At 34.2% G+C, this 11,530-nt stretch overlaps 2 protein-coding genes across 4 annotated transcripts; one reads left to right on the forward strand and one right to left on the reverse strand.

Annotated features, from left to right (window-relative positions):
- Positions 1 to 1,884: 1,884 nt before the first annotated feature.
- LOC127100345 (WUSCHEL-related homeobox 6) lies at positions 1,885 to 4,507 on the forward strand. 3 transcript variants are annotated; one of them, XM_051037478.1, is made up of 4 exons: positions 1,885 to 2,787; positions 2,929 to 3,285; positions 3,619 to 3,695; positions 4,049 to 4,507. In XM_051037478.1, exons 1-4 carry the CDS (start codon positions 2,643 to 2,645, stop codon positions 4,406 to 4,408), a joined length of 939 nt encoding a protein of 312 aa, XP_050893435.1. In that variant the 5' UTR covers positions 1,885 to 2,642; the 3' UTR covers positions 4,409 to 4,507. The 3 variants fall into 3 exon arrangements, with proteins under 3 accessions (XP_050893435.1, XP_050893436.1, XP_050893437.1); XM_051037479.1 differs by having other exon boundaries at positions 1,889 to 2,787; positions 4,052 to 4,507; XM_051037480.1 differs by having other exon boundaries at positions 1,900 to 2,787; positions 2,944 to 3,285.
- A 5,781-nt stretch (positions 4,508 to 10,288) lies between these two features.
- LOC127103060 (uncharacterized) lies at positions 10,289 to 11,146 on the reverse strand. Its single transcript, XM_051040354.1, has one exon. The coding sequence runs from the start codon at positions 11,144 to 11,146 to the stop codon at positions 10,289 to 10,291; it is 858 nt and encodes a 285-aa protein (XP_050896311.1).
- Positions 11,147 to 11,530: the final 384 nt, after the last annotated feature.

Raw genomic sequence — 11,530 nt, forward strand, 5'->3', positions numbered from 1 at the left:
ATAAAAAGAAGGATAAGAAATTCTACAAGACGAAGGATAAAAACACCAAAGATCGTAGAGCCTATATTGTGTGGGGAAAAGAGGATGAGAGCTTCTCCTCAGATTCTTGCTCAAGCTCAGATGATGTATTCGTTAACCTATGTTTAATGGAACGAAAGAAAAGTGAAGACTCACAGGTATACTCTTTTGATCTTGTAAATGATCCTTCATATAGAGAAATTTCGAATGCATTTTATGAAATGTATGCGGATTCTTTAAATGCTTTTAAGAATTTAATCGAATCTTCATGGGTAGTATTAGGAAAGCGGTAGTGTACCAAGTGAGTTCAGATAATACCAATTGTACTTCTGACTATTAGGGGTGGAGCTCTTTATATTGGGAGTCCTGAATAGAAATTCACTGGTAGTATTAGGAAATGAGGCATTGAGCTAGGAGAGTTCAAATCAGAAAAATTTGTACTTCTGACTATAAAATGTGAATTTTCTTTCATTGGATTAATACCCTCCAGACGTAGGTAATTTTGTACCGAACTGAGTTACCAATTTCTGTGTTATATTTTGCTTTTATTCTGTCTGATATGCATTTATTTTGTCATACACATTGATACAACACTGTGTCTGGCATCTTGTCATCCGAAGAACATAAATTCACCCATATAGCCAATGCCTTAAGATTCTGGATGAATATGTGATGTTCCTCTCACTAGTGTGATTGTTCCTGATCCAATATGGATGCTCTACCTCATAACCCTTGAGTGATATCAAAGTTGATGTTTGTGTAAGAAACCAACTTCTTGTATCGAAAGTCTTTCTAACATGGTGGTGATCAGACGACATATCTTGTTGAAATGTATGTGATGTGGTAAGACGTCACTGGTGGTACAGGTGTATGTGGATGAAATAACTTCCGCTTAAGGGGAAGATCATTAAAATACAAGTGTGAGTTGAAAGTTTCATATTGTTTAAAAAGGTGGAGGATGCTCATTTTATAAGTAAGATGACACATATATCTAATACCTTAAAGCTTTCGATGAAAATGTGATATTTCTCTCACTTATATAATTTCTCTTTAACACTCCTTATCGTAACCCTTCAATATTCTATCACATAAATAATTTTAAATTTTAAAAAATTTGGCATTGACAATCTATATAATATAATATTTCTATTCAAGACATCATCATATGCATCCAATACAAGAGCTGGTAAGCTAAGGCGAATAAGAGAATAATCAACAAAAACAAAAAAACAAAAGGTAATTATGAAACTCAAACTTAAGAAGAAAAATGACCCAATCAACAGTACCAGCGGGGTCTATTTCCCAAAACAGCTACATTCTGCTCATAATTTCATATATAACACATAGATTCATTAGATTCAGAAAACAACAACCAAGAAGCTATAACTTATACCAAGAATAGCTTCAAGTCTCAAAATGATTTAAAAAATAACCTTTCTTTTAATATCCATTCAATCATATTTTTTCCATGCAGCTCACAACTGTTCATTTTAAGAGAAAGGACATAATTTGAATGAATAGAAAGAAAATGAGCAAAAGAAAGAATTTATGTTTGAATGTGAATTGGGTCACTTTGGTTGGTTTTGTTGAGCTATTTAAAGGGGAATCTTTGTAAAAGAACCACAACACCTTAGACCACAATATGGTTGGAGTTGTTTATTGTTTAGCAATTTTTAGATAATTCTTTTTTCCAATTTTAGATGTTAAAGTTGTCACATCCTAAACTGTAGTGTGCATATACAGTGTCAACTGTCAGATATATTACAAGACAAATCAAACAAGTACCCATTTGCAAAACTAACACAGATTCATCATTTACTATATGCAATTAATGTAGTTCAAATACACACTTAGTCATTAGGGATGCATTTTTTCATCCATAAACATATATCCTCTATACACAATAGTAGAAAATGTTCTACGCGGTTAGAGTGAAACTCGAGTTAAAAGACGCACAAAACAAATATACCTTCGCTTAGTTAGATGGAAGTAGACAATTCTACTATTTAACGCATCATTCATCGTCTGATTCATTCATACAACTATTCGTATATCATGCAGTTTCGATAAAACACATCATTTCAAAATACTCAAATTATTCGCACTCATACATCACATCGTATTTCTCTGACTGATTTGAGCATTGAAGTGTTAATTTTACGTATTCGTTTCGCTACATCGAAAAATACATTAAACCTAAAAGTTAAGTGTGAAGTGTTTTGTAAGAGCAAATAGCTGGAAACATATGGGGAAGAAGCAAACTTTAATAGCACACGACATAATCATCATGCAGTAACTGTTGTCCTTTTAAAGAAACACCTTAACTCTCCACATCTCTCACAATTCTACACTTTCCATCTCTCTTTTTCTCTCTCTCTTTCTCTCTCTCTCTCTCATAATTTTTTTAATATAGATTGGTCAACTCCTTAGGTTTGCTTGCTGCTCCACCTAATGCTTTTACTACAACGTTCTTTTTTTCATCCTATAAATATACACTCTCTCTTCCTCTCCATTCTATCTTCCCTCACACCAAAATTCCAGAGTTCTTAGTTTTCCAATGTGAAATACTATATGACAAAAACCTTGTAGTTTGTAGAAACTAATTAAGAACCTGAATTCACATCATGTCTGATTCTTTCTGTAGTTTTCTCTCTTCTACTCCAAATCCCAACCATAATTCTCATGCACCTCCTAAAATCTCTCCCATAGTTCAACCTTATTGCATTTGCACCCATTGCAGTCATCTCCTTCCCTTCAATCACCACCCCGGTAAGACCGAATCTTCGTATCATCGTTACTATTACGCTTCAATCTTGTTATTATTACATTATAGTGTAATTATATTCATATCAATATTAATGTTCCATTACATATATTTAAAAATGAGATCGTCGCGTTAAGACAGTTCAGTTGATATCTGTTCAGGAACATTGGACTGCAACGGCGTGGACCAAGGTACAAGCAATACTATGCAGCCACAGCAAAGCTCAAGGTGGAGTCCAACACCAGTTCAACTACTAGTCCTTGAAGAGTTATATAGGAAAGGCATGAAAACACCATCAGCTGAACAAATCCAACAAATAGCTTTGCAGCTTCGGCAATTCGGGAAAATCGAAGGGAAAAACGTGTTCTATTGGTTCCAGAATCACAAGGCTAGAGAGCGGCAGAAGCGTCGTCGCCGGGAGATGGAGGAAACAACTGGCTCTTCAACTGAAGATAAAAAAGAGAAAGATAAGTACATTATGAGCAACTCAGAAGCTGCTGCAGGTACAGCTAGATATTATCTTTAGGTCTTTTCAAGGTTCTTTTAGTGGTCAAAAGATTCCTATATTATATATATCACCCATGACATTACAAGTTTTTTGATTTAGACTCATGACACTACAAAGCTTCAACAAAGACACAAACACTATATTCACACTGACACGTCCATACGTCCATACTGGTAATAATTTTAAAAAAATAATAAAATTAAACGTAATCACATGTGTCTAAATTATGTCTGTGTCAGATACTAATACATGTCAGATACCAAATATACATTTGTTTAGAGGTGTGGATGCTAGAATGATATTTGAGGTGTTTTGATTATGAGTACAGGATTGAAAGAGACAGGTAGTGGAGTTAAAGAGACAAAGAAGTGGGCAACCACTTCAAACTGCAGTGAACAAGCAGAGGTCTGTAATTAATCTTGTCTTTGTTCATGGTACATTTACAACATTTATTCACCTATGTTAACCAAAGATACTCAAAAGATTTTATAATATAAAAAAACAAGAACTTCAATTTTGTACATTGGAAAAAAAGTCTCTTCAAAAGCTGTTTTTTTTTAACTTTCTGTTGGGGCTGTTTTATGCTAAACTTCACAGACTTTCTTCCACTTTTTTGTGTGAATTTCAATCTCAAAATATGAACTCTCTCAATCACATATCATCATCATACTCTCTCTCTCTTTTTCTCTCTGTCATTCTTTCCATTATTTTATTTTTTTACTTTAAGTTTTAACTTTATACTATTAGCTGTAATTTAGCAGGATATATCAGAAAAAAGATCAATACAAGTTTTGAGGAAAAACATAGCTACAGAAAGTGAAGGAAAGTGCCAAAATATTGAGATTCCTTATTACTTGACACCTTTTACTTCAGCAGCATATAGAACATGTAGTAATAGTAACACACCTCAAAGCTATGGTTTATTACCATTTGACAAAGAAAATTTCAACTATTATGAAGAAGAAAATGCAGGTCCTAGTCCTAGGACACTTGATCTTTTTCCAGTTAAGGAAGATGAACAAGATGGAAAACCTATGTGTTGTGTTAATGATTCTATGGACACTGAAGTAACATCTTCCTCCAACCAGTTTTTTGAGTTTCTTCCTTTAAGAAATTGAAGTAGCTAGAGAAATATTAATCCATGTAATTTTAGAGTATTTGGAGTTGAAATTGGATGTGTTTGTATTGAAGAATAGCAATATATTTTTTTGGTTTCACTTTCTTGAAGTGAGTGAATGATCATGCATGTGTTGAATGTCAGCCACTATATCACGTATGAAAATGAAAATGTCAACCATGTCCTTTATTGGGAAGAGGAGAGGGTTACATAAATAAAACAAAAACAAAACAAGCATTACTCATGTTTATAATTTATATATATTTGCAAGCACATGTTATACTTGTGTATTAGAACGACGTTTGGTTGATTGTGGCTGCATTACTCATCTTTTATGATGTTGTCTCTCCTTTCATAGAGACAAACATAAAAAAAAAACTTAAAAGTTATAGTAATAATATAATTTCTCGTAACAAGAGTTAAATTTAGAATTTATATGAGATTTTATTTAGAGAGTCTTTATAATCTTAAGTCTATTGAAAGACTACTCGAGATAGCTAAAAACATAAATAAAATATTTTCATGCATAATACACATGAGGAATAAGATAAATAAATCAAGATAAATAGAACTTGTTGAAAATGCAAAAATAGAGTCCAATAATGCTTTATTGTAAATTACAATGAAATGAAAAATTTCAGAAAATTAAAAATCTAGAACCAGCGGAGTATAGATTGTCTAGGAGAGAGTTAAGTTGATGTTTATAATATGGATCTACGTGTTTGCAGGTATGAAACCGATGATCTTGTTGAAAATCTTCGTAAAATTTTGATGACGACAATACTAATGATTGATAAAGTCAGTAGTAATAACTTCCCAACTCTATGATGATGGAAAACAAACATGAAGAGATATCAAGCCTTATCAAATAAGAGAATCAAAATTCATCTGAAGTGCTTATATGATCGATTTATCTAGAAAAGGATCTTGAAAGCCTCAAAGCTATGAAAGAGAGAAAGTCTGAAAGTTCCATTGACCGTGTCTATATGAGTGATTAGATTTTTGTGCAAGTAGGAGAATATCTCCTAAGATAATAAGACAACTCGCAGCCTCAAAATCTCTTTTTGAACCTCTTTTATAACTATCAAAACTCTCAAAAATATTTTTAAGCCTAAGCCAATTGAATAAGATTTAAAATCTCTTTTTAACCTCTTTTATAACTTTGCTTCTTTTGAAGTATTTTTTGAACTACCCATTTAATTGGACCTTAAGCCAATAGATTAAAGAGGTAAATAAAATATAATTGATTATTATAGTGTCTTAAAGATCGACAACGATTCTATATCTAAACTTTTCAAAATGGATAAATATTATCGGTTATTTAAGTCATTCAATCGATTGGGATAAGGACCCAATCGGGTGGACCATTAAAATCGTCTACAGATCATTTCCTTTTTCATATTTATTATTTTTTATATAAAGTTGGTGTCTCTCCTCCTCATTTCATCCTATATATATATATATATATATATATATATATATATATATATATATATATATATATATATGTATATATATATATTATCATTTTCACCTAAGTTGCCTTAATGTTTTTAAGTGAAAATCTATTTGCGAGAAATATATTGTATTAGTGTGGTGCTGTTGTTATTACTCTCAAGAGTGCGATACTCTTGAGAAATTAAGTTTGGTTCTTGAGATTTACTGTTCACAAAATTTCTATTCGGTTCTAGAATTTTGTCGGTAAAAGTCTTTTTAATTATGGGTATTCGCGTTGTGGTTTGAGCGGTTTTAACACTAAAAATCGTCTGAATCACAAGATAAAAAAAATATACAACTTAATTTTGTTCAGTTGACTTTTAAAAATAAATTTGAACCGAACCAATATGATTTAGGTTGTTTCGATTTTTTACCATAGTTAAAATGCTGCTCTTACAAGTTTACATTGACTACCACTCCCAGCAGTGCTTGATTCCACCTTCACCTCTTAATTCTTTTTGCATTTTATCTAGATACAAGGGAAACACAACATTGACAATACAACATCATAATATGGAGGCACATTAGCAGCATACCATCGAATAAAGAATACTCGTAAGGCACATTATGCTGTTGTTAAGAATACACATAATGCCTCTATTAAGGCACATTATGCTGTTGTTAAGACACATAATAAGGAATGATACACATCAATATCTTCAGATTCAAGAAAATAAGTTAAGCATGCACATCAGCATCTATCTGGAACAAAAAACTTAAGAATATATGTCATTATGTCAAGTGTATAATAATTCACTTCATATATTGGGCCTTAATTCTAGTACAGTTCAATTCAACAGTATATAATAATTGAACAAAAAGAAATTACTCTGTTGTTAATTTTACACACACAAAATAACATTATCATTTTGACGGTAGCATAGAGGAATTTGAACATGGGCACAACAGTTATAGCAACAAAGCACAACAAGTCCAACACAACACATCAAAATAACAGTAGGATTTTTATGGTAACATAGAGGAATTTGAACATCGTACAACGACTATAGCAATGCAAATCACATCACATCAGCACTTTACAACACATCACAACAACAATAAAGGAATTTGAACATCAACCCAAGTTCACAATCGATCTGTCTTGTACCACTGCAACATAGAAGAATTTGAACAGCAGCACAGCAGCTATAGCAATGCAAAAAAAAAACATGGAAAAATGATTCTTATGATAGAATGAATCACTTGATCTTGTGATGAGAGTTAATCAAATTTAATATCGAAAAGTCCCTCGTTTAATTGTTGGTTTGGAGCCATTTCTAAAAATGTATCAAATATATTAACAAATGTCAGACAAAACAAATAATTGAATAAAATACATTCATAAACAAAATATTGTTTAAATAATATATATATACCTTGTTTGAGCTTCTTCATGTCTTCCAAGTGTTCTTCAATATCCACTTTCAAAGGGGAGGATCTTAACCATTTATGTGCACATATTAAAGCTTCAATAGTGTGTGGTATAAGAGAACTCCTAAAATAACTAAGAATTCTATCTCTAGTGCTAAAGGAAGACTCCGAAGTAATAATAGATATTTGGTGGAATTTACCTTCCACCAATTCCAGATTGGTGGTTCCATTTTTGTGTGAATCATCAACATAAGATTTCGTACACCAATTACACTTTGTAGTTGCATGTCCCTAATTCATTCAAGGGGGCACCTATATCCGATTATTTTATTGATTGTCTTATCGTTTTCATCTTTTATTTACTTTCGATTGTTGAGACTCCTTTATGATTCCACTTCACGAAATCAAGTTTGAAAATATTCGTTTTTAGTATGTATAAAGCTTTGGTTAGATTCGATCTTGATCATCATGTTTCTTGATCATGATATGTGCTGAGAATTCATGGCAAATCGCTCTAGAATAAGAAAACTCATAGAATTTAGAGTTTTCAAACTCTTTGTCATGGTTATTTCTTATTTTCACTATCTCACTCCCTTTTTTTTTTGGAGTTGTTGACATAGCTCTTTGAAGACATCAAAAATGTCATATTTTTCTTTAATAAATTTGACCAAAGTGTATCCATAAAAATCATCCACACACACAAAAACATATATTTTCCCACCCATGCTCTCTACTTGCATAGGCTTAATCAAATCCATATGAAGTAACTCTAGAACTTTTGAGGTGGTAAGATGTTGGAGCTTCTTGTGGGACATCTTGGTCTGCTTGTCTATTTGGCACCCTCCACAGATTTTTCCTATTTCAATATTGTGCTTTGCCAGTCTCCAGATAGCATCTTCATATATGATCTTTTTCATACTCTTGAGGTTGAGATGACCAAGTTTTTGGTGCCATAGTTTGGCCTCATCTACCTTGGATATCAAACGTGTTAAGGACTGACTTTTGTTTTGAGATACCCACAAATAAAAATTATCTTTTCATTTACACTTCTTGATCTTTGCTAGAAATAATGCATTCTGATTTGTTGAAACTCACATTCAGACTTTGATTACATAGTTGACTTATATTGGTCGAGTTTGTAGTTAATCATTCTACCAGCAGCATGTCGTCAAGACTAGAGAGACTTATATAGTTCAGTTTGTCTATACCCTTGATTTTTCTTCTTGCCCCATCATCATAGGTAACATATCTATTAGAGTATGACCTTAACTCTTATAGATAGTTCTTTTTTCTAGTCATGTTCCTGGAACATTCACTATCAAAGTACCAATCTTCTCTTAAGGAAACTCTAGGATGAAGGTAGAGAAAAACAAGAAAGGGGGTTTGAATTGTTTTAACTGATAATAAAAAAAATTGGAAATGAAACACACCCGAAAAATAAAGAATATCAACAAGGAATTTTATACTGGTTCGCTTGAAATTCAAAGTTACTCTGGTCCACACGGCCAAGGTTATTTTTCCTTCAATAAGGACTTAATCCACTAATCTTGAAAGATTACAATAAAGATCGTCTAAGAGGATAAAGATCTCTTAGCCCTCTCAAGTTTACAGACTTCACAAGTCACTTGAGGAAAATTCAGTAATTTAATAGAATTACAATAGTGCTTAGTGCTTCTAGGTAAGCAGAAATTACACAATGTAAGAGCAAAAGAATTGTTCACACTTTTAGAACACCAACTCGTGTGAAAAAGATAATGGGTAAAAGATATGAAAGTAGGTTTGTATTCTCGTGTGTTTCCGTCGTTTTCTTAGTGAAGTGGTCCATCCTATATATAGGAGTTGAATAAGGCGACCGTTGAATGAAAGGATATTTGACAATGATGGTTGATAAATGTCATTAATCTATGTGTTCTTTCCAAAGCAGTTTAGGGCGCTATAAACTTATTCCAAAAATAGATTCTTGCCATAAGTGGAAGTCTTCATAGCTAAGTATTTGGAGATCGTTTCTGAATCAGAATGTTCAGATATCAAAGTTTATGTTCAGCAAGTATATCTTCAGATAGTTGCTTGCAGCTGACTGTCTTCAAAGGTTTTTGATGTCTTCCTGATTGATTCTCCAGAGTGTAAAAGCTCCAAATCCTAGAGTGTGCTCTTCCGCTTCAGAGTGTTTAATCTCCCTTTGTTTGTTACGCTTTGTGCGCTTCCTTTATTCAGAGTTAGAGTTTCTACTTGAGTTGCGTCTAAGTGGTCATTCTGAACTTGTGTCTGTATCTGATGTATGTCTATCTGACTTCTTTTTTATAGAGTCCTGCATACTTAGATAAATTTGTTAGGGTACCATTTTGTTTCATCCTTGTTATCATCAAAATCTTAGAGATGAATTGTAGATATTAAATTTGTTCTTACAATCTCCCTTTTTTTGATGATGACAAAAATTTCAGAGTGATGATGAAACAATGATAATATCAGCAAAAATAATATCTCAGAGTCAGATGAGAGGTGACTCCCTCTGAGATGGATCATAGGATTTCTCATAAGTTCTTACCAGATTTTCCTTGTGTGGCAGCTAATTATTACTTTAGTTGTTATCCTGCATAACTTAGTTTTCATAAGATATTAATGTGCGCAATGCAACAAGAGGCTTAGATATATTTGCATCAGAGCTGTTGTTATTCTCTCCCTTTTTGTCAGACTCAAAAAGACTTAGCAAAAAATAGGTAACAAAAAAGTAGTTCATATATGATAGATACAAGTACAGGTAAGCAACAATTCAAAAAGAGAACACAAAAAAGGAACATAGCAGAAAACATAAGGAAAGCAATAAGAGAAGCCTAAGTGCCTAAGGGTTCGGAGGCAGAGGCATCCTTTGGAGCAACTGAGTTAGCAGGTTCTGAATATTGTTGTTAACGGAGTCCTGGTGATCCAATCTTGCTCGCACTATTTGTTGCTCTTTCTGCAGCTCTTCCAGAGTCTTTAGGACCAGAGGAGCGAAGCCGGAGTTTGATTGCTCCCCCTAAGCCAGAGCATCAGTGCTAGCTTTTGCAGCTTCTTCCGCAACTATGTGTGTTGCCTCTTCAGCGTCATCTTTTGCTTTTGCTTTAGCTTCAGCAGCAGCTGCAGCAGCAGCAGCTTCATCAGCAGCCTTTTCTGCAGCTTCTCCAACCCGTTTCTCTTCTTCCAGACGAGATTTCTCTTCTGCTTCGCTTCTGGCCTTTTCCTCTCCCTCTCTGACTAGTCGTGTTTGTAGTCTTTCTCTAGCTTCTCTGATAAAGTCATTGCGGACTTGTTCAAAGAGGATTTTCAGTTTGAAGGCCTCATAGGTCATCCATCTGATCACTCTGTTCCAGTGAATCCTTACTACAGAGGGATCGTCACTGATACCAGAGTTCTCATATAGAGATCTGATCTTCTCCACTGAAGACTCACTAAATAAAGAGATTTCTTCTTCTAGGGTGGGGAAGGTAGGTTCTGGTTCAAAGTTGGGGGATGGAAATTCTGGTGGGGTTTGGGTAGTGTCAGCATGAGGTTGAGAGGCAGGGAAAAGAATGTGTTCAAAGGGTGGTACGATGGGAGTTTCATATGGTGTTGTTGTTTGTTGTTTAGGTGGTGGAATTGGTGGTTGTTCAGATGGTGGTGTTGTGGGTTGTTTAGGTGTTGGTATTTGTGCTTGTTCAGATGGTGGTGGAATTGGTTGTTCAGGTGGTGAAGTGTTGGCTTCTAGTTCAGGTTGTTGTTGTGAGGCAAGAGCATGGGCCTGAAGCTGAGCCAAGGTGGGGGATTGAGAGTCAGAGGGTTCGGAGTCAGATGATAGTATGTAGTAGGGTGGAGATGAAGGTGTTGAAGAGATTGGTGAGATAGGTTCGTTAAGCATTTCAGCTTCAGAAATTGGTAGGGTTGTGGTGGATAGATTAAATTTTTGAAATGGATGTGATGGAGGATTAGAGGTGGGAGTATCATATAGTTTGGTGGTAGAGAGAGAGGGTTCTGAGTGAGTGTAGATGGGTGCGGTTTGGGGGAAGAGAAGAAGCAATTTGCTTTAAGTTGATAGAGCGAGAATGAGGAGGCAAAGACTTACTTGGAGATTCGATCAAAGAGACCGGAGGTCTTGACGCAGAAGTTTCCCCCAGTTTTGCTTTCTTGGCTTTCTTTGACTTCCCTGAAGGTTCTCGTTGTCTCTTCATGAAGTTGGGTGGATGCTCAGGAAACCAATCCACAGAGAACTATGAGATGTCAACTCCTTGGCTTGCGAGATCCT

The sequence above is a fragment of the Lathyrus oleraceus genome, chromosome 7 (assembly GCF_024323335.1).
Source record: "Lathyrus oleraceus cultivar Zhongwan6 chromosome 7, CAAS_Psat_ZW6_1.0, whole genome shotgun sequence".
Lineage (NCBI taxonomy): Eukaryota > Viridiplantae > Streptophyta > Magnoliopsida > Fabales > Fabaceae > Lathyrus > Lathyrus oleraceus.

What these genes read in the sequence shown, in the direction of transcription:
- LOC127100345 (XM_051037478.1), top strand. Translation starts at nt 2,643, where the DNA reads ATGTCTGATTCTTTCTGTAGTTTTCTCTCTTCTACTCCAAATCCCAAC. An exon ending in TCCCTTCAATCACCACCCCG is followed by an intron (nt 2,788 to 2,928) that starts GTAAGACCGAAT and finishes AAGACAGTTCAG; the next exon opens with TTGATATCTGTTCAGGAACA. An exon ending in ACTGCAGTGAACAAGCAGAG is followed by an intron (nt 3,696 to 4,048) that starts GTCTGTAATTAA and finishes GCTGTAATTTAG; the next exon opens with CAGGATATATCAGAAAAAAG.
- LOC127103060 (XM_051040354.1), bottom strand. Translation starts at nt 11,146, where the DNA reads ATGCTTAACGAACCTATCTCACCAATCTCTTCAACACCTTCATCTCCA.